Genomic DNA, 22,527 nt, shown 5'->3' with positions numbered 1-22,527 from the left:
GAGGCATACTAAATCATTATTTTGCTGGGTTTGACTGCGACAGAGTTAATTTTCTTCGTAGTCTTTATGGTGCTGTGTTTTAGACTGGTGACCAACTCTATGTTGATAATACATGAATGTTTTAGCTATTGCTGAACAGTGCTTTACACTCTGTCATGTCCTTTTCTTTCTCATTCTGTCCCCAACACAGCAAGGAGGCTGGGGGTGGACAAGTGGTTAGGAGGGGACAGCTCACCCCAACTGACCAAAGAGATACCATATAACATCATGCTCAGCCATAAAGCTACAGGTGTTGTGGGAGAGCTTTTCCAAGGTAGCTGTTTGCTTGGTGTGTCATGGTGCTGACTGATTGCCTTGGCATCACTGGGTTTTTATTGTCACCCCTCCTGGTTTGTTTTCTCAGTTCACTTACTAAACTCTCTTTATTTTGACCTTCAAGCTTTTTTCCTCATTTCTGCCCTTCTGATTCTCTCCTCCATCCTGATGAGGGGGGAGGAAGCAAATGCCTGGGTGAGGGCTGGCTGTGGTCAACACACCACAGTTATTTATTAACAACACATACAGGGGAAAAAAACCCCCAACAGTCAAAACCAAAACAAAAAAAAGCTTAAAACGAAAAAAATCTTGTTTCCTCTCTAATTTCTGTCTCACTTCAAGTTTTGACCCTTTCCTCAATTGTCTCTTCTCTCAAGAGAAAAAGCATTTAATGCACTTTTCTTTTTTAAAGCTACTGTAACACTCTGGGCTCAAAGTATCAGGCATCTTTGTAGTAGAAACATGGAAAAAAATTGTTCTGAAAAATCCAACTCCAATCCAACTAAACAGGTAATTATTGCATACAATAATATTGAATAATTCTATCTTTCATCTATGAGTTTATTAATCTTACCTCCATCGCATAGTTCTGGAAAATGCTGGATAAACTAGTATTATGTGAAGAGCTGTGCTCTGACTTCTCAGACTCTAGAACCTTTGTACTTCTTGGGAATGAAACTTCACCTGTACAGAAAAAGTCATTTGGGTCTTGTATTCAAGGAAAGAGTAATTCATCTCTTCCCAAAGAAAATAATTTCTGTTTGACCAAGACAGAAAATTACACTAGATGATCCTCAAAGATATGTGTAGCTCCATAACTTCACTGGTATTATAATTACAATATAAATACATGTAATTTTGTAATTAACATTCCAAAGTTATTTTTGTCTAACACAATATATCACAGATTGGTAAGAAAAAAAGCATCAGTGAATAAAATCTCAAAATACAAAGAAAGAATAAAGAATGGCTCAATATATATAGTCTAAAAAGTTGTTCAAGATTTCTTGAATGATACATCCATATGTAAATAGCAAACAGAAGAATAGTACCAGGCAAGACACGTGATACAGATTGCAGAGGGATCTGGACAGGCTGGATCGATGGGCCGAGGCCAACTGTATGAGGTTTAACAAGGCTCAGTGCTGGGTCCTGCACTTGGGTCACAACAACCCCATGCAATGCTACAGGCTTGGGGAAGAGTGGCTGGAAAGCTGCCCACTGGAAAAAGACCTGGGGGTGTTGGTTGACAGCTGGCTGAACGTGAGCCAGCAGTGTGCCCAGGTGGCCAAGAAGGCCAACAGCAGCCTGGCTTGTATCAGAAATAGCGTGGACAGCAGGAGTAGGGATGTGATCGTGCCCCTGTACTTGGCTCTGGTGAGGCCGCACCTCGAATTCTGTGTTCAATTTTGGCCCCCTCACTACAAGAAAGACATTGAGGTGCTAGAGCATGTCCAGGGAAGGGCAACGAAGCTGGTGAAGAGTCCAGAGTGCAAGTCTTATGAGGAGTGGCTGAGGGAACTGGGGTTGTTTAGCCCAGAGAAGAGGAGGCTGAAGGGAGACCTTATTGCTCTCTACAACTACCTCAAAGGGGGTTTTAATGAGGTAGGTGTTGGTCTCTTCTCACAAGTAACAAGTGAAAGGACAAGAGGAAATAGTCTCAAGTTGCATCAAGGGAGGTTTAGGTTAGATATTAGGAAAAATTTCTTCACCAAACGAGTGGTCAGGCATTGGAACAGGCTGCCCAGAGAGGTGGTGGAGTCACCATCCCTGGAGGCATTCAAAAAACGTATAGATGTGGCACTTCAGGACATGGTTTAGTAGACACAGTGGTGTTGGGTCGATGGTTGGACTTGATGAGGTCTTTTCCAACCTTAAAGATTCTATGATTCTATACCAAACATGCCATTACTGTGTTTAAGTTTTCCCTGGCTAACACTGCAGTACAATAAATAATCTTTCTTTGGTAAGTCTGGGTTTTTGGGTTATAAGCTTTGCCAAGGAGAAGGGGAAACAGATTTGGAATATATTTACCAGAAGGAAATGACTGGAATCAGTTTTAGGAAGCAAAACTATCAGCATTACTTCCTCTCATAAGCCCAGTCAAATTTGCCTATTAAAAAAATCACTACCAGAGTGCCCCAGTCATAAAGAAGGCTCCTCTGCTTCTTCAGCTAAAGTTTAGGTTTGTGAACAAATTTTACATATTCTGTTGATGGCTGCCACTCCTTATAGTTAGTTCTTACAACCCTCCTAACTAACTGGAACTAGAAACCATCTTGTCATGATTTTGCTAGACAAGGCCAGCTTATGTCCAGTCCGCAAGACAGTTCTTCCTCTCTTGATGCAGATGGCTTTATGATATTCGTATCATTAAAGTACTGCAAAGAGAGCTAAACCAAACCCACAGCTGGTTCAGCAACACATTTTTCTCAAAATAAGAATCAAATCTAATTGAAGCAAATCTGAATTGAAAATTATTAGATTTACTTCATCCAGTTTTAGAACAGGGGAGGGGGGGTGGAAAGGAAAATGACAATTTAGCAGTCATATATTCATCAATGATTTACAACTTCAAATTAAGTATGCATCCAATACCTCCTATTCCACAGTAAATCTGATGCATTTTTTGTGTGTGTTGCTTTATTTTTTTGGTGGTCTTAGGGCTATGGGGTTGGTTTTGTTTGTTTGGCTTCGCATTTTTTTCCCCTCAAAAGATCTGCCCCTGTTAGTTATGCAACTATTTGCAGTTCTTGAACACTGCTCTGCTTTTCTTCATTAATATATTAAGAACTTTCAGGGTATTATGACTCTCTGCAAATGAGTACGTGTTCCTAGATATAACTAGTTAGGAATTTTCCTATCACATACACAGAGGAAGTATTTTTACAGTTAAATCCCTGTATTTTTTATCAACTTTTTATACATTCAACAAAAAGAGAAGCATTAGCTATTTGCTACTGCAAGAGAAGAGTATAGAATGGAAGTAAAAATTTGCCTGTACTTATCTTAAGGGCTTGAAATAATTTCAGATTACCATAGCTTCCACCGTTATGAATGATATCACACATAATGGTTTTCCCTGTTTGTTATATTATAAACAACTTAGAGGGGGAACCAAAACAAAATCTAACCTGCACTGTAATGCTGTCTTCCTGCTTCTCCACTGCTATTGCTGCTGCCAAGACTAGTAGTGCTTTGTGCAAGCTCATTCGTAATCAGCCCTGGGACTCCAGGTCTTGATGACAGATTATCTCCTAAAATATTATCTTCAAAACCAGCAGGGAAGTTAAAGTCTGGTCGATTGGTTTCTTCCTTTAATACAAGAAGAAGAAAATTAGCATTTTTGAGTACTTCCAGATTCATTATTTGACTTCCATCTTTATCCTAATAAATAAAGTAGCAGATTAAGACAAAATCCTGATGTAAAATTGGATCTAACATAAATCTACACAACCCCAAAAAGAGCAGATATTGGACAAACTCAAAGGAAATTGGAAAAATGAAAGGCTTTAGTAGTGAAATACTTAGCAGAAGATCAAACTGAGTGACAAAGAGACAAGGATATAAACCTCTTCACAACAGAAGAAACACGAAAAATGATGCAGAACTTGTGCTTTGGCAGAAACTACACAAAATGAAGGAATTATCAGAAAAAAAGTCTGAGTTCAAGTCATATTTTCAGAATTGAAGACAGGAATGAAACATACCAGCTGACATGATGCAGCAATAACACAGTCACTAAGACACAGCATGTAAAGTATAATAATTAGGATATTAAAAAGGGAAGTTGCAGATGATGTGTCATTAAACAAAATTCTACAGAACAGGTCAGTACAATAGAAAGGCACAAAGGGAGAACCTAGGTCATAGGAAAAAAACCTCAAGAAAGAAACCAAACCAGTGAGTTTTTATTGTCACAGGTAAAATCTGGTTTAAGAAAAAAAAAAGAAAAAAAAAAGAAAAAAAAAAGAAAAAAGAAAAGAGAAAAAAAAGAAAAGAGAAAAGAAAGAAAAAAGAAAAAAGAAAAAAGAAAAAAGAAAAAAGAAAAAAGAAAAAAGAAAAAAGAAAAAAGAAAAAAGAAAAAAGAAAAAAGAAAAAAGAAAAAAGAAAAAAGAAAAAAGAAAAAAGAAAAAAGAAAAAAGAAAAAAGAAAAAAGAAAAAAGAAAAAAGAAAAAAGAAAAAAGAAAAAAGAAAAAAGAAAAAAGAAAAAAGAAAAAAGAAAAAAGAAAAAAGAAAAAAAAAGAAAAAAATGTTTGTTTGTTTGTTGTTGCGGTTTCTTTTTATTTCGTAGAAAGGACCCTATAAGTAACAGCAATTAAATTTGTTTCACATAGAAATAAAGACAGACAGCTGCCTTCCCTCTTTCCCACCTTTCATGGAGGTTGGGGAAAGAAGGGAGAATTTGAAAAAGGAAACAGGAATCTATCTTAACAGCCTGAAGAGGAGAGACAGAAGATCCTTAAAGCCACCAGATCAAGGGGTTAACTGGATCAAGCAGAGGCCTTTCTAAAAGAGAAAGCTATGTCTGGAGGCACAATAACAAGACGTATACGGAAAGGAGAAAGTTATAATATTCATCCCTCCATCTCCTCTTTCATTTGTGTCATTATACTCTGAAATGGTTTACTCTGAAAAAGACGCTGTTAATCAAGTATGCTCACCCAAGCACCATAACATTTAGTTTCCAAATTCCTGATGAGTGAATTTACTAGATCTCAGGCTGTCCTTTACTACTTTCAAGTTTAATCCTCACCAACCTGTCATCTTAGGTTTGTGATTTGTTTTCAACTTATTTTTTTTTAAATAAGACAGGCAGTATGATATCATTTAGGATGACATAATTTTGATCTTACTAGTGTTTCTTGGTGCAGTTTCTTCTAACGTAAATAAAAAGATAAATAGATAAATAAGTGGGGGGATGTTGAAAACAAAGACTCAAAGTTTTAAAAAGTTTACTGCGTAAAGATCACTTAATTTGCTTTTGTGTGAAAAGTGTTTTTTCAATGACAGAGGAAAACTCCACCATACCTAAAATACAATTTTATTAGCTAATAAATGTCAATACTTAATAAAAAACACCATCTCATGAAGCAATCTTCTGGACACAGAAGTTACTCCTCTAACTTTGTCTCCCCAAATTTGTCATATTGAAAAACACTTGCCTCATCGTCTGAGTAACTATATGCTGAAGTTACAACTCCCCACATCTTACTGGCCACATTGGCAGCCTGCTTCATGCCTGATTTCAGAACATCCATTTTTGGTCCAGACAGTATATTGTCTAACTTCAGATTGGATAAAGTTGTTACGACGGATCCTAATGAGCCATGTGGAGAAGAACGACCCAGTCCTGTCAAAGATGAAGACCGCTCCTTTTGAACTCGTGGGTGAGTTTGTTGCTTTGGTCGTCCAGTGAATGTTTTGGATCTGGAAACAGAAGGACTTCTCCGATTTTCGTAAGACTTGGGGGATGGCAGGATGGGATCCAAAGGCAGGCTTGACCTCCTTTCATGGGAGTGACCAAGTGTACCAGAGACTTCTGCTTTTGTATCTGGTTTGTGCAGTTCCATGCTGGGAAACTTACTACCCAATGGGTTCTTCAGATTCATATAGCTCTCTATTTCATCTGCTAAATTACGTGCTGCAACTGGTGACATCAACTTTTCCTCAGCATCCTCTGGATGCCTTGTTTCCATGCTGTCAGTAGCCAGCAAAGACAAAGGGTCCAAGCCTACTTCAACATCTTCCCTTTCGATAGGCTTAACAACTCCATAAAAGCTATTCCTTTTAGTAGTTGTATCTTTGGATTCTGGTTTCTGGTTTTTGGACTCAGCTGACTGTTCAAGGTTCATGTCTTCCACTGTGGTCATGTTTTCATCTCTCCCATTCTCAAGATGCTCCTGCCCTTCCCCAGGTTCTTCCAGCACTGGCGAAGACCTACGCTCCAATTCCCAGTCACTCTCATAAGTGCCACTTATGCCATGAACCTGCTGGTCAACAATACTTTCAAAGCTGTGGGATTTATTCATATGACAAGGTGAAGTTTTGGCCCCAGACAAAGCTGCTGTTAGGATCTTGGCATCTGCTCCCATCATTATTGCCATTTCTTTAGAATGCAAGTCCAAGCTGCCTTTTTTCAGCAGCATTCCTGCTCTGCTTTCACTGCTGAAACTGCAGCTTCTCTCTGAAAACAGTTTCTGCCTCTTCTGTCCTTTTTCACTTGTTTTCTTAGGAGAAACATCACCAAAGACTACATCTTCAACTGAATCCTGAGTTATGAACAGTGGGCTAGTACCAGTTTCTAAAAGAGAAAAGGCATTAATATGGTATCCATAGCCACCAAAAATGTTTACTTCCTGAGATCATGTAAAATCTCCTTATCTCCTTACTGTGAGAAGACTGGGAGCATCACAATCTCATGTTATCTATTAAGAAGTTACACTAGTATTACAACTTATTTTACTTGCTGCAAAGGCATTCTGCAGATTGAAAATCATCTGCTCTTTGACTCCTTGAAGGCAAAGCCTTTTACGGCTTCTACCTCCTTTCCCTGTGCCAACACTCAGCAGAGAGTAGGTACTACATCCACGAACTAAAGGAAAGTACGATTATAAGTAAAGATTGCTCTATTTATTTTTTTCCAGAGCTATATTCACAGATCTATACATCAAACTCCATAGTTCATTCTGGTTCTGAAAAAAAATCCAATTATTGTGTGTGTCTGCACAACACTGAAGCATTACTTTGTTTATGACACAGTCATATTTAGAAAAAGCGAAATTTAATTTAGCATGTGGAAGATATAAACTCATCTTATAAATCTATTACTCCTATTTCCTCAGGGGAATTGGGAATTTATCTTTCATAGAAAGCTGTGTTAGCTAGGCAAAAACCTCTGTAAGTACAGGAATTCTACAATATTTGGATCCCAACAGAGGACTCTATGTACTGTATTCACTGCTGGAGAATGTTTGAGTCTCACATTGATGCTGCTTCTTCACTAGTCATCAGCTCTCATAATTGCCAGAAACTGAGCAACTTCTTGGCTGAGACTCAGTTCTTTGCTATCAACCTACACTGAAGCTGGACTACATTGCCTTAGACAAGTACAGGCACAAAGGCAGAAAAACGAATGAGCCCCAAGATTTGGCTTTTATATATCCACAAGTCTTCCTCATCAGAGAGCTCCAGATATGTCATTAAATTCTGTATGGCACAAAGACAACCTGCACTGTTCCCAGGTTACAGAATGGCAATGTAAGCCAAAGGAATAAAGAGACTTGTCCAAGGTCAGCAAAGTTTAGGTGACAAAATCAAGAGTAGAGACCCTAATTCTCTTGGTTTTCTAGTACATTACTGAAACACTCTCAGTGCGGGACAGGGAAAATCTTCATTTCAATTTACCCAATGGTGATTTTCAACATTATAATTCACAGGTTCCTTCTAAGTCACCTGCAAAGGATAATGGTGGAAAGCAAATGTGGTGCAAGGTATCTGCTCCTCAAATAGCAGTTTTGTTTCTTCTCATAGCATGAAAAAGATTGCGAACCACTATAGCGCAAGAAGGACTTTAGTAAGCTCTGTTTCACCCAATGACTCACCAGCACTGTTCTTCCTCCAACTGCTATCAAAAATGCCAGATGGAACTTTCACGATACTGTTACCCCAAGCAGGTGGGTCTGTTGGACTGTGAGTGTCTATATTCAGCTGTTGTTTTTCATCAGATTTCTCAATACAAACCTCTACGAGAAAGAGAATGTGAACTTTAGTTAATTTAACTAAATAATTTCATTTGCACTGTCATGGAAAATATACACTCAGACACTGTTCAATTATGTAATTACAACTTAAAGGATTAGTACTACTAGGTACTGAGCACTTCCTGGAAATAATGCCCAGACAGATGACAGTAGACAGTATTATGCAGAGACTCCTTAGCTGTTCAAAAGGTTAGAGCATATGCCAATTTCTTGCCTTGGTATTTTTTTTAACTAACCTAAGTAGGGCAGGAACAGCAGTTCTCAGATTTTCATGCAGGGCTACTTGTCTAATGACAGCTATAGAAGCCTTAACTCACATTAAGTATCTAGTAACACAGATATGAAACAGATTCAGTAATCAGAAAGACAAAATACAGAAAAACTAAGGGCAAAATCTGGATAGAAAACAAGAGATTACCCTATTTTCTACAGCTGGGAAGTCCTTGTAGGAAAAAAGTAGTATCTTTTATTAGATCCACTGGTACAGCTAAAAAAATGGTCAAGTTTTCAAATATACAAATGAGAGGAATGGAATACAAAATACTGTGCCCCCAGCACTTGTCCAATTTTTCCAGCTATATTATAATTGTCTAATAAAAGGCTATTTCTACCTACATGTATTCCACTGCTATTATCTAGGGCACAGAAGTACTCCACCACATGTCATACAGTCATATTTTGACCCTGGCAATGTTATAAATTCAATACATTAAGTATTTGTGGTAGTGTAATGCATGAAGCAGATTTATTACAAAAAGCTTTCATCAGTGTAAACATGCATACTTAACCTCCTATTAGGTCTTCAGCTTTAGAAGAAATATCTTTCTCTACTTGTGTTTCAGTTGCATGAAGACTATCCCCATCATCTCTTAAAAGTTCATCCTTGGATCCATAGCCCTGGTCTGACTGACCACCTGTTTGAAGGAATACAAAACACATGCCTCATATTTGTTTTTCTTTCCTAAATTTGTTTTTCAATACGAAAATAAAAGAAATGAAAATAATTTGTTTCACATTTTGTTTCACCAAAACAGTTCATAGTGAGATCACCAAAATGCCTAATCTGTGCACAATCTACTTGGTGATACTGACAGCAGAGATCATTAGGCTATACAATCCAAATTTACTTTTCTAATTATTTTATTAAATACAAGTTATTTCCCCAGGAACACTATAGTGACTACTCTTAATGCACTGTATCTCCTTTCATTCCTTTCCTTTCTCATTAGCATGAAATATTTCATTGCTGGGCAAGCTAAATTCTCAAATGCATCTACAAAAAGAATTTAGACAAGCACAACAGTAATTGAGTAAGCTTCTAACAATGAATACATCCCTGAAAAGAACTGTACCATAAACGGTGCTACATCTTTGTGCTACAGTGCAAAGTATAAAATGTAATAGAAAAAAAATAATCTAAAAAGTCTGTTTCTCCAGGATACCAGTTAAACTTGACAGCTGTAACTTTTTAGAGTAGTCCAAAAAGTTTGCCATAGGAAGCAATCCAGAAAGACATTCTTCTCTTTGTTAATTTTATCTGAAGTGCTGCTGTATATGTAAAAATACAGAAATACTATATGGGATATATCCCACAGCCACATGTTAAACAGGATTATTTATATGCCTTAGACTACCCAATAGAATAAATGACAGTATTTAAAAAGATCAAAGAGTAAGTTATTGAGCATGAAAGGTATTAGGAAGCTCCATAAAACTTGAGTGACAGACATAATTTATCTACAATACAGTTTGTTTTACCAACAAAGAGCAAACATGCAAAACAGAATAAAACTTAAAAGTTTGAGTATCCATCAATAATTACATTTGGCTACAATCTTAAAAACCTTTTATATAGAAGACTAAGTTCTGATATTCTTCAGTCCTTATTTTCTCCCTATCATCATTTCAATAATGTTAGTATCCCTGCTTTACACAGAAGTGAAAACACCCTATCGATAAATGGGTGAATTACCTGCAGAAGTAACATTCAAGGGTAGAAATAACGCATACGTGCATCCAAGGCTTCACACCATATAAGTCTGCACCCCACACCGTGAGAGCCAAGGACAAATGCGGCACCCAAGAGACAGCAAAGAGCAAAAAGCAAAGCAACAAAGAGCAGAGAGAAGGGAAGTTCAGTCATCTAGGCAGACATATCAGATGAAGCACAGGCATCAGACTCAAAGTTCTCTTTACAGAAATGCTCAAGATATTAAAAACATGAAGAGTGTACAAAAACTATTTGTACATTAAGTTTTGAAGTACACACAGAAAGGAAGTTTAGTTGAGACTGTGCACAGGTAGGATGTAATCAGTACTACAGTAGATATGAAGAACCATGAATTTTGTCTTGCCACCTCAAATGATTAACTTCCTGTGCACTCTTTTTACTCCAGTTTGTCTGGAATAGGGCACACCACACAATGCAGTTTTTCTCCAGCTTATCACCTGTCTTTCCATCCTCAGGGTGTCTCATAAAGACTGCATGACAAGGTTCTGATATTGTCTATATTTATTTCCAATTTTAGCAACTACTATTATAAAGCTTCAATATGGCCTTTAAAAGCATAGTTATGATACTAATTCCAGGAATGCTAATTAGGCCTTTCTGGATTACCATCAAGGAGAAATATTTTAAAGTGTTAGCTTCTAATCACCTCAGCAACTTTCACTCCTTTCTTTTAATGCAGAAGAAGGTTTTACTCACACAGACTATCGTTTCTATGAAAAAATGACAATATGCCAAAATTTAACAGAGTTATATGTCAGAGGCTTCCTATATTTTCTGAAGATTAGCACAAAAAGTGAGGTTCATGAGACCATAGCAAGACATTTATTTTAACATAGCAGTACTTCTGATACTGTTCACTCTAAACTAAAGAAGAAGCATGATCTGCAGTAAAGGAGCAATATTCAACAACAATTTACTTCTTTTTTCTTTACGTAGTTTAACTCCATGCTTCCTTCTCTACAGCCTCAAGAAGGGAAGGTAATGGTTGTGGAGGGGAAATCAACAGGAGACTAGAAAATCTAGCCTTTTGGGGGACTGTTAGTAGTGAAACCCAGCAGAATCTAGTACCTGTGCTAGAGTGATTATCAATGGAATCAAGCCTGACTAAGTCATGGACGAAGACAGTGTGCTCCCCACTGTTAGCATCATTAGAACTATCCACGCTACCATGGCTCACCATGTCCCCATCACTTCCACCCGTGGTACTCCGCAGAGCTAAAGACATGAACGAGAGCTGGTTAGTAAGAAAGGATTTAACTTCTAGGTTTTTAAATAAATCTAACCTCTTCAGACACTAGTAAATACTTTTGCTTGTACATATAAAATGAGAATATGAAATTCTAGCAACAGAATTCAGACAATTAATTCTTCAGTGTGCGAAAGACATTCTGTTTCAAGCATCAAGTTGGCAATTATCAATTTTCATACACGTAAGGAAAGATTTTCCATTTGTAAAAGCCACAAAGTTAGCTGCAGTCCCTCAGAAAGCATGTCATGCTCTTGTTCAGCAGAAATAAATCCAATTCAACTAACTTATTACCTGATATCACAGGTACTCGTGGGCTCTGCGTTGATTTCTTTAAGCACTGCCTAAATTGTGCTGTGCCACGAACTACATTTCGTACCTTTGTCCACAGGAATATGCCACTGCGGTTACTGCTAGGCCAAGGAGACTCTAAAACTGCCTACAGAAAGAGACATTGCGATAACAAAAACAGAAAGAAAGTTACACTAAGAAGCACAATACAGTGAGAAGCTTTTCTTTCCATACTCAAAAAAGGCACTTCCTGTCTACTATGGGAAGAAGGAGAAATATTTGAGTTGTTATGAACTGTTTCCTTTTATGAAATGTTTCCTTTTATCCCACAGCTCTAGATACAACAGGTGAGAACAAAAAATGGACCAAGATTTCTTTAAGTAAACAAGATGGGTTTTTTTCTCATATACTTCAGTAGCAACAGAAGACGATAGTAGCACCTGTTTTCAAATTACTTTACATAGTTTACTAAGAAGTTTTATCAGCATATTAGAGGAACTTGGAAGCAAGGAAAAGAGGGGGGGGCTACTTCAACTAGCCTAATTCCAGCCTTCCTCCATCTTGGATCCTACTACCTTAAAGGATACACCTAGGAACAGATGGTTTTGACATGGAAGCACTAGACAGGTTCAACCTGGAAATGGAAACACTATAAATGTATATTTCAACAGAATATTTTATTAGACAAACAGTACAGAAATGTGAACTTAACAGTGTAAAACCGTACAGTGTAGATCCCATGAACCATAAGCATGTCCAAAATGACTCCTTGCCTAACAGAATCAGCAAATCCAAGTGAACAGTTGGAAGAAACAATCTTCAAAACATGCTATAAGACAAGGACAGTGACAACAGGATGAGAAACACTGGTCAAGTATCCCTTGTCAAGACTTCTCTTACCTTATTGTAATAACCATAGGTGATGGCATTGGGCTGTATTCCAGCATTTTTCATTTCAAAGAGGACTCTCACGGCCTGAACTGGCTGACCCCACAGTCCACAGAGCTGCATTACAACTCTGTAGCAGACCTGACAAGATACAGAAATGCGTAATTGTACTGATGACAAGGATTTCGAAACAGCTTAAGCTCTTCCTCGATTTCCAACTTTTACACATGTAAAAGAGAAAGCCACGTGGGAGCAGCTAGTACATAACACTCAACAGCCAGAAGAGGGAGCAAGAATTAAACAGGAAATCACAGGAGCTGAAATAACATCACCAGTCACATTGTTGAGAATGCTGAATTTTTTTCCAGTTGGCTCTTCTGTTTGTGAAATAAAGGAGGGAAGGAAACACCCATGCAAAAAGCAGGATAACTTGCTGCTGTGTGCCTGTCAACACTACTGAAAGAATGGTATGCTGCACACAAACTCATTATCCCTTTGGTTCAGTAATGTTGCAAAACATTAATTCAAAGTGCATTTTAAAATAATAGGGATATTCAAGAGCTTCCTTCTTGAAGAAGTCTGGGAGAAGAGTAGCAACACTAAGTTGGAGTACGTGACCCAGCTGACACTACGCTGGTGATGAAAAGGAAATGAATGTCCAGCTGCCCTAGTTAAGCAGACTTCTTTGAGATCATTTCAAGGTGGCTTTAAACCAGGTAAAACTGTAACTGTGCTTAACCTGGTGGCAGCAGTGAAACACACTATATTTGCACCTTGTCTTCTATTCTATGTTCATGGTAATGTTTTTTTATTCACACTTGCCTCATCTAGTGGTTCCACATCAGTTTTCCTCATTTTAATTAGAACATCGTATGCCTGCTGCAGTGCTTTGACCTTGGGATGTGCAACTCTGATGTAGGCTGGCAGACAAATAAACCACAGGCTGTGACTATGACTGAAGAGGCACTTAGCCCACTGTGGGGGGCTTACGTAATACTTCTTGGCTAATTTATGGGCTGTTTTTATCTCCTGTAAGGATGAAACAAAACAAAAAAGCAGACAAACGATGTAACATCCTGAATCTAGAAGCCATTACTAACACACATGCTGGCTTCTTAAAAGTAAACATTTAATAATAAAGGACAAACATTTAACTGAAGCTCCCTTCTTACCACTCTTTTATTAAGGCTCTCTGCAAGCAAAAACTAGCATCGGAATTAATCCTCTTTTTTATTTTTCTTCCTCATTCAAGCATTAATTTTCATTTCCTTTTGTTTTACGTTATAGTCTAAAACTTAAAAATGGGTTTGAAAATAAACTGTAATCTCAGATACTAATTTGTTTATTTATTGCCCTCTGTGTCTTTCACAAGTGTTGATTCTCAATAGTTTCAAATACCTAACAACATTAACCTATAGCATAAATAGGTAGTGTCAATTCTACCAAAAAAACTTCATATCTTTCAGTGTTCACACAGTGATTACGGTAAGACTCATCTGACCTGTTTTGTCCTCTTTGCCATGAGTGCTGGACTATTTGAAATGCTGCTTCCAGCTGGGTGTCTGCTGAAGGAGAGCTTGAGCTCCTGTGGCCTGTCAAAGAGCTTGAAATCTAGTCGTGGGAAGTTTTTATAGCTATATAGATAATAAAAAAAAAACAAAAAACAACAAAAGACAAAAAAAAACAACCAGAAAAGAAAAGAAAAGCTTTTCACATACCTGCTGATAGCAGGAAAGCCATACAAAGACAACTTGCATGCAAAGAACTGACAAACAGGAGAATAAAGAATCGGGGTGGGGGAGAAAAAGGAAAGAAGATAGCAAGATCATTTTAGTCTTATTGACAAAGATATCACAAGAAGATGCCTGAGATAATGGAAACAAGAGCCAGAATGCCATCCATATCATGAGGTCAGGGAAGCACAGGTGATGATTAACAAGGACAACAGTTGGAAACAGAACCTTCATGAGCTTCAAGAGAGGCAGGAAGAAAAAAAGTCATGCCCCGAGTGTCTGAAACTCCACGCCTTCTGCATAGGGCTGAAAAACCCTGAATGAAAGAAGTCTAAAAAGTGGAGTGGGTGTTTTGTCCCTTTGGTTCGTCAGCTGCAGACCAAGAGTACTGGGCAGATCCATTACCCACCCCCTGCCATTCCCACTGTGAAACAAAGTGCACCACAGTTGCTACAAAATACACATAAATGGCTCAAACAGGAAGAAAGTCACTAAATACATGTAGAAAAGTATTACTATAAAGTTGGCAAGAAGTTACTGAAAAACTAAAACCAAAATCCACATGCCCTCAAACATACGCACACACAAAACACTGAGTTCTGGAGCTTCAGAAACTTACCAGAATCCAGGCAGTTTGTGTCTTTTTAAAGATTCTTCTGAACATTACATTAAGGCAAGTCTTGCACCAAGATGGAGTATCTGCTCTGCTTAACGTCATAATCATTCTAGTTTCACTACATGTGGATGTTTAAATTGTACCTGTATTTAGGCACTCGGTCCTGTCCATCATCAGCAGGAGGTTCTGGTGGCATTATGAACACTGTGTGTTCACTTTTTTGTGACTCATCAAGCTCAATCAATCGCGCATCTTCAGCAGAATCTACATCAACCTGGAAACAGTTTGTACTCTAAGTACAGAGTTTGGCTTCGGGATAAAATATTCTTTTTAACATTACTTATGTTAGTATATGTAAAAATATATTTAATATACACTGTATTTTATTATATATAATATATAAAATTAATTATATTCGTTCTAATTACTCAAATATCAAGTCCATAGCCTTGTCTTTCCATTTTTGTTTCACAATCAGATATCTCTAAACATTTTGAAGGACAAAGTACCTTCTCTCCTTTTTCTGTTCCTTTATCTGGAAAGAGCTGGGAAAAGAGGAAAAAAAAAATATTAGACTTTCTTCTCAAGTCAAAAAAATCCTAAATAATTCTATTAAAGCTGTGTCATTTACTTAAATATTAAATAACACTAAATTTTCATATTACTGTAGGAGCAATTAATCTCTTTTTCAAATAATTCCTTTGCTGAAAGTAAGAAAATGCAGTAATCAGCATGCTTTCAATCTGTTGACATTATCTACTAAATACACGATCCCAAACCTATCAAAGTGCTTTCATTGAGTTCAATTGAAAGAAACTGCTGCTTTGCAGATATTTTCAATATGACAATTTAAATATGCAACACATTAACAACCTGCAATAATATAAAATTATTAACAATATTAAACAAAGTATACTCTAGATCTATACTCTAGATGCATACTCCATATGCAGTAGAAAGAAAAATAAAGGCAAAGAAACTTTTAAATACTTATTTTATGGGCTGTTTACGAGTGTTAATTTGCTCAGAATCAATATTGACTCAAAGACTTATAAGAACTTGGTATGAAAATGAAGGTTCTATCCAAAAAGAATCATACATATACACCTTAAAAAAATACATATAATTATCTAGCTCCTAATTTTTGTTTTGTGAACTTGGCATTTTGCAGATGAAGGTATAAACTCAGTAACCCATCTGGACCAGAATCATGCTGAAGAGACTTTGTTTCAAAAAACAAGAATGGGTTACAGCAATCTTTCCGATATAAAATACAGGCAACAAAAGGGGACCTTGACTAGAGAAATCAGTTTTGACCACAAGTGGAGCACTAGGCATGTTTTTGTGTTTTAAGTTTAAGTTGTGTGAAAAAGAACAACAATGCAGATGACCACTGGTAGATAATTCCACATTAGAGGGAGGGTGATTAAAGGGAAGACACAGATGGCATTGTGCTAAAGTTTCAGCTACTGGTACTTCCACATTATCTTATAGCTTGACATCCTACAGGGCTTTAATGAAAGTTTCCTGCATCAGCACAAAAAATGATGACCATGCAAGAAGATGAAAGAAGAAAATGACGTGGCAATAATCACCAAGAATTCCAATCCCTTAAAACACTTGCTGGAGAGGGTAGCTACCTTTTCAACTAAAAACCAAGACAATAACACAAAATGAACTGAAGCATATAATTAATAGTATTGCTACATGTTTTTCACCTTTTCTATGCAGTCATCAAAAAATGCCAAGCCAGTATCCTTGTCACTCACAAAACTGCACTCTTCAATAAAGCGGCTGAATATCTGTGTTTTGGTGAGATGTGTGTAGAACTTTGTATAGGCACGGTCTCTGCTTTTTAAAAATCCTGGTTATAAAAAGGAACACAAAACTAAATACCAGTTATGAGTTCCGTAACAAATTAACATATAAAGTGTCAACAAAAAATATTTAAAGTGCTAATACATAAAGTATTGGCTTTATCAATAAAAACAACTACTAATCTCTAACTTGCATTCGGAAGACTAAAATGACAGCATTTTTTTTTTAATAATTATTTTTCACCACATTTAACAATACTTGGTAAGCAATCACCCCCATGTAATCTGCTCACTGTGTTAGCTGACATTTTGTGCAAGAAGGAGATTATGACCTCATACAAAAGCAGAAATATTTAACAGTTAAAACAATACTAAAATAAAAATTATATTATCCTAAGAGGTGATGGGCATGAAAATATTTAAGACTTTCCAAACCTTTGACTAAAAATCTCTTCTCAAATCTCTCTTCCAGTAAAAAACCAAAAACAAACAAAAGCTAAAAAAAAAAAATCAACAAACCCAAACAAAACCCACCAAAACCAACCCCAAAACGTCACCATCACATACAAAGAAAACACCTGTAACATTTTATCTAGCACTCAACTCATGAACAGATCCGAAAAGTTAGGGTGATAAGATGAGGAAAACAAGATGACCTTTGCTGACTATTGTTTTGTTATGTTTCTGATCTCTGCCCCATTCTCTATTATCTTCCCATTTATATCAAGAACATTACTTTGTACTGGGCTTCTGGCATTTTTGCTCTGTACAAATTGAGAAATATTCTTTCATTCCCAAGAGCTGCCCTTACTAAATACGCCATGCAGAGAGTGCATCATGCTACTGAAACACAGCTTTTCTAATACCAGAGCTATTGCAAAACTGTAGTTCTATGTGCATAAATTCATGTTCTAATCAACTTGGAATAGTTTAACATTATTCAATTGCAATTTTAAATATTGCCAAGAATTGTACAACCAAAGGGAAATTTGACCTTTTAAAGTTAAGTAGCTCCTCAACCCTGAAGTTGTAACAGTGCCACTGCTATCAGCAGCTGGTTTTCCTCACCCTCACCTTGATGATCAAACAAGGAATCAGCAGCAGTTGCTTTCTTTGAAGGCGCCTGCGTGATTGGCTTGAGGAATGTTCTGTAACCCTTTAAAATAGATGCCATGAAACGGAGGAAAGCTTCCTGGATCTCCATCTCAAGTTCTATCATCTTCTTCTGCCAGGAGAAATCTGCCTCTATAGGAGTCATTTCCACTGCAGAGCCTTCTTGAGTTTTCCTGTGAACTAGTGATGAGCAACACATACAATCCTGTATTAAAATTCAGTGCCTTCTAACAGGTAACTTTTCCAAGACACTGAAGACAGATCTTTCTTTTTTGCCCGTATTCAGAAATGACAAACACTGAAATCTTGTGATTATTTCTCAATTGATCCGGCCCATATAAAAGGCAGGTTACCACAAGAGTTGATTATGTGTTTTTCCAACTCATCTAGCCCTCTGGGACATAAAACGAGGAGGGATCTCATTGACAGTAGTCTTTCAGTAATATATCAACACAAATATGAAGGACCATGTTTTCCCTGTTCTGAAGATTGCATATCTAGAAAGAAAGGGCCTGAAACTATTTTTCTAATCAAAATTCTAACAGTTTAGTGCACCAAAGGGTAAGAACAAGTAGACGACATTCACTTGTACTCTTAAAAAACCCCAGTAGCAGGTACTGCTGAAAATTGTAGTTCCATGCTTTTTATTATAACAAAAAAAATCAATTATCATAACATATTTATAGAAATATAAATAAATATCATATCTGTTATAATATTGCCAAAACAGAAAAACTATCTATCTAAAAAAGATCACTGGTTCTGCTCAAGTTAAAACTAGGAAGCAGTTCTATATTAGACAGATTGCATGACATACCCTGCTAATAAAACCAAAAGAAAAGTTGAGATTTTCTAATAGATGAAGTAAAGGCTATCTGGGGAAAAAAAAAAATCATACATAATTGAGACATGAACACCCACCTCTTAGTTAATCTAGGTTTCTGTTTCCACAATTTACAAATTTTTTATATCTTGTATAGCTATAAGGCTAGTATCGTCTCCTTCTCCAAAATGATGCAACCTAACATACTCTAAACCAGCTTACCTTAAAGACCCTATCTACAGTCAGAAAGAAGCAATTCCTGAAAACTGCTAGGTCAGCTACAACTTTCCTCTTACCTGTCCAAGTCACTAGGCTGAAGATGGTCAGTTTTCCTTTTTGACAGAATACTTTGTCAAAATTCAGCTATTAGAATATTTTTGTAGAAAATAAATTATCTGAGACATTCAGCAGTATCTGCACAATAGCTGAGATATTCAATATTATTTTACTCATATCCCTGTTTCCTCTATTATTTTTGATCAGAACTGTAAATATTGTTTTATGTGAAGACCCAAACAGTTTTTAGGTGAATCTTTGTTTAAACAAAATTTAATCATGAGTAAAGGCTAAAAAAAGCTCCAATTTTAAGAAGTCACATCAAAAAAAATAAGTCTAAAAAAATTTCAGTAATTCACACTACATACGATAGAAAGAAGTCCTTACATCTATATATAAATTGTGATTTAAGACCTGTACATATGGATCAGAAAATTTGGTAGTTTTCTTTGAATATTGATTTTCCCTGCCTTAGGCAGTATCTGTTCTTATCCCTTCCCACCTGCTGCCAGCTGTGGGTGCAGTTTCTTTAAGGTGCTAAGCAGGCTTTTACATGGCTTCTTAGGGAACTGCTTCCAGTTGGTGCTCTTCTTATCATCCGATCTAAAACACAGGGAGGAAAAAAAGGGTATGTAAAATACAGACCACATAAAAACCCAATAGCTTCCACAGCCCTAAGTTGCTTCATTTTCAGAATGTGGTAACTAAAACAAAGAAATTATTTTGAAAAGAAATCTTGACACTGTCCCTATTTGTAAAAAATAAAAAAATGGGAGTAACATAACTCAGAATTTCATTTCCTCAGATACAGAACTGCATAAATTGAGTTATGAGTAGAGTTTTCTCCAGTCTGTAAGGAGTATTTGCATTAAGATTTGATTTAGACTTTTTAGCTTAAGTTTCACTTAGCTGATTTCCCTTTCAGATTTTTTATCAGTCTTGCTAATATAATTTAAGCATGCTAATCTGTATGTGATTACTATGCCAAGTCTATACTACCATAAACCTGCCATACTGCTACTAATAGAAATAAAGGTAGTTTGGAATACAACATGAACTTGTTACTGCAAAATGTTGGAAGACCAGTCTGGTAGCTTTATGATCATATGGTACACTGCAACATGTCTATGGCAACTCAGTTCCAGCTTCAATCACAGGCTAGCAGGGACTAGGAAGATGGGGAATTCCATTCGCAGTTTGAAAATTATGTGGTTGATTAAGCAATGGGGTAAACTGGCCTAAAGGGATGCTCGTCTTTGTTGGAAGGACAATGGGTACAACGCCAGATCTTGTTTAAGCAGTTGGATATAAACAGAGAGAGAGTAGGGAGTAAATCCTGAGAACTCCTACGCCTCTTTCTCGAAGGCAGAAAGTGGGGAGAATTGCTATAACAGGGAGTACAACAAACCTTGTGGACACAAGACCGAATCAGTTCTTACTATCTGAGCTGATGCTGTCACTGCTTGTTTTGCACTTTGCATCAGGGAAATGTTCGTTCAACTACTATTTGCTCAACTGGCATTGACACAGAACTATCTTAGGAAAGAAGCCAAAGTTTCAGGAGTTAAACAAAAAGCATGCTTACGGATGCCTTTGCCCTTTTCCCCACCATAACGGCGTGCCTATAAACAATGTAAGTGGTACTGTTCCAAAAATGCAAGGAAAAAAATCCTACTATAAAAAAAAAAATCAAACAAACACTCAATCTTTGCCCTAAAAAGGCTACTTTTCTTAACCAGCTTTCAATGTTACTTTCACAGAGACAGTTAAAAACATCCAAAAAAGGGATTAAGGAAGATGCTGAATGAATAAAAGGCCTTCAGTATTTTTTGGCAGTAAATAAAGCTTCATTCCATTATAAGAAAGCAGCAAACTTGTTCTAAAAAGACACTAGACAGACTGATGTACTAGAAAATATTTAATTTTTCAAATGTTATTCTTCTATATGCAGTTTTCCGAAGCTGCCACAGAAATAAAGAGGGGCAGAAACAGATGTGAATAAAATAAAGTGGACCATTAATCTTTATGCACTAATAATGTAGTATTTTAGAATTCTGCATGATCTTCATGGATCATGGAGATTTGAAAAATATCCTTATTTCCAGGTTAAAAAAGTTTTATAATGCAGGTACCAACATCTCACATTTACCTAAGTCAAATGTTATCAGAAGTCAAATTCCCCTGGAAGTCAAATAAGTGGTACGGATGAGATATATGCCAAAGGGGCAACAAAAAAGAAAAAGATCAACTATTGAAAGAGAAATGGACTTTAAGACATGAAGGAAAAGGTACAAAAATCTTTCCAGCTGAGTGCCTCATGAAGAGGTCAGCCACTGGTAGATTTTTAGTTTAGTAACCAATCCAATAAGGCTGGTACTTGGTCTTTCTAGCAGCCATCCAAAGAGAATCTTGACATCCTTATCTTCCTGCTAAATCCCCTGTTTCTACCTCCTTCATTTTTCTGCAACCCAGTCTTCAACCTCCATTCTGCTTATGAACAAAAACATTCAGGTATTTTCACTGCAAATATCTTCATATAAACAAGTTATCTTCCTTGAGTTTCTTCAGTACATTCTTCTTTCACAACACCTATTATAATTATTCTTTTGGTGGCATAATACTTTGATATACAGTGATGAAAATGTTTTTTGCAGTGTTTTTAATGGGGACCTAGGGGAAGGATAAAAAAAATAAACAAAATCTGCTCCATTGTTTACTATTTCCTTTGATGCTACTAGTAAAACAAAGCATTTCAGTAAAGAAAACATTTGCTTCAGTAAAGGAAGAGTCCTTTTAATACAAGGAAAATCAAGAAAGCATTCAACTGGACCACAGATCAAATGACTAATTATAACTCAAGTTAGTAAAAACAAAGGCCAAGAGTTAAAAAGTGACATGAGATGAAGTAAAACTATATTTTCACAGAGAAAAGATGTGCAGTTTATTTAGTGATGTTTGCCCTCATCTTGGACTAGCTTAAATGCCTCTATCTAATCTATCTAATTATTTAAAATGGAAAGGTAATTCATAAATTTACTAAACACTTCAAAAAACTGAATTTTCAGTTAGATATTCTCATTTAGATAAATTACAGAAAAACAGAAGAGTTACTCTGAATTAGCGTCGCTTCAAGAAGGTGCAAAGGTACTATTCATGCAACACCTTCAATTTAAGAAAAGCATTAAAGATACAAAAACTAAGTGAAAATATTTTAGATGGAATGTAGTCAAGACACCAAATTTTGCTTGACTGATCTCACCAAAAATTTAGCCCTTGTAATTTGAGAAAAATCTCTTTATTAACACTAACATATAGTGCCCTGAGTGCAAGACAGCATCAAAAACTGCCGTGAAGGTTCCTGAAGCTCTCACCTTCGTACCAATAATCACTGAACACAGGCAAACCAACTTCAATTGTTACTAGATTTATAGCAACATCTACATCATTTTTTTGTAGGCAGCACCAAGTGTCAACCCTTGAATTAGAAAGATTTGATTTTGCTATGAAGCATTAGAAAGGACAAGAAGAACAGAGGACAGTAAGAAATTAACCATCTAGGATAAAACAGTGTTTAATAGTTTATCTCCTGAGCATTTCAGCAATCTCTCCTTCTACAGATAAATGTAAAAACTCCA

The 22,527-nt window shown here is 36.6% G+C and overlaps 1 protein-coding gene across 3 annotated transcripts in view; it reads right to left on the bottom strand.

The window, feature by feature from the left end:
* The window catches only part of DENND4C (DENN domain containing 4C), an 80,989-nt gene that overhangs the window by 18,980 nt on the left and 39,482 nt on the right, over positions 1 to 22,527 (bottom strand). For 2 of the 3 annotated variants that reach the window (XM_054809381.1, XM_054809383.1), the window contains exons 11-25: positions 19,395 to 19,495; positions 17,755 to 17,973; positions 16,582 to 16,727; positions 15,373 to 15,408; positions 15,007 to 15,137; positions 14,016 to 14,148; positions 13,337 to 13,543; positions 12,527 to 12,655; positions 11,630 to 11,774; positions 11,158 to 11,304; positions 8,867 to 8,992; positions 7,920 to 8,060; positions 5,477 to 6,619; positions 3,450 to 3,626; positions 890 to 999 (exon numbers count right to left, since the gene is read on the bottom strand). In XM_054809381.1, coding sequence (XP_054665356.1) covers positions 890 to 999; positions 3,450 to 3,626; positions 5,477 to 6,619; positions 7,920 to 8,060; positions 8,867 to 8,992; positions 11,158 to 11,304; positions 11,630 to 11,774; positions 12,527 to 12,655; positions 13,337 to 13,543; positions 14,016 to 14,148; positions 15,007 to 15,137; positions 15,373 to 15,408; positions 16,582 to 16,727; positions 17,755 to 17,973; positions 19,395 to 19,495 — 3,091 coding nt within the window. The remainder of the gene's footprint in view (positions 1 to 889; positions 1,000 to 3,449; positions 3,627 to 5,476; positions 6,620 to 7,919; positions 8,061 to 8,866; positions 8,993 to 11,157; positions 11,305 to 11,629; positions 11,775 to 12,526; positions 12,656 to 13,336; positions 13,544 to 14,015; positions 14,149 to 15,006; positions 15,138 to 15,372; positions 15,409 to 16,581; positions 16,728 to 17,754; positions 17,974 to 19,394; positions 19,496 to 22,527) is intronic. The other variant, XM_054809382.1, reaches the window with a different exon arrangement.

This window comes from Grus americana, chromosome Z (assembly GCF_028858705.1).
Source record: "Grus americana isolate bGruAme1 chromosome Z, bGruAme1.mat, whole genome shotgun sequence".
NCBI classification, from domain to species: Eukaryota; Metazoa; Chordata; class Aves; order Gruiformes; family Gruidae; genus Grus; species Grus americana.
Note: the sequence above shows the minus strand (reverse complement) of the source record. Positions and strands in the feature narration are given on the sequence as shown.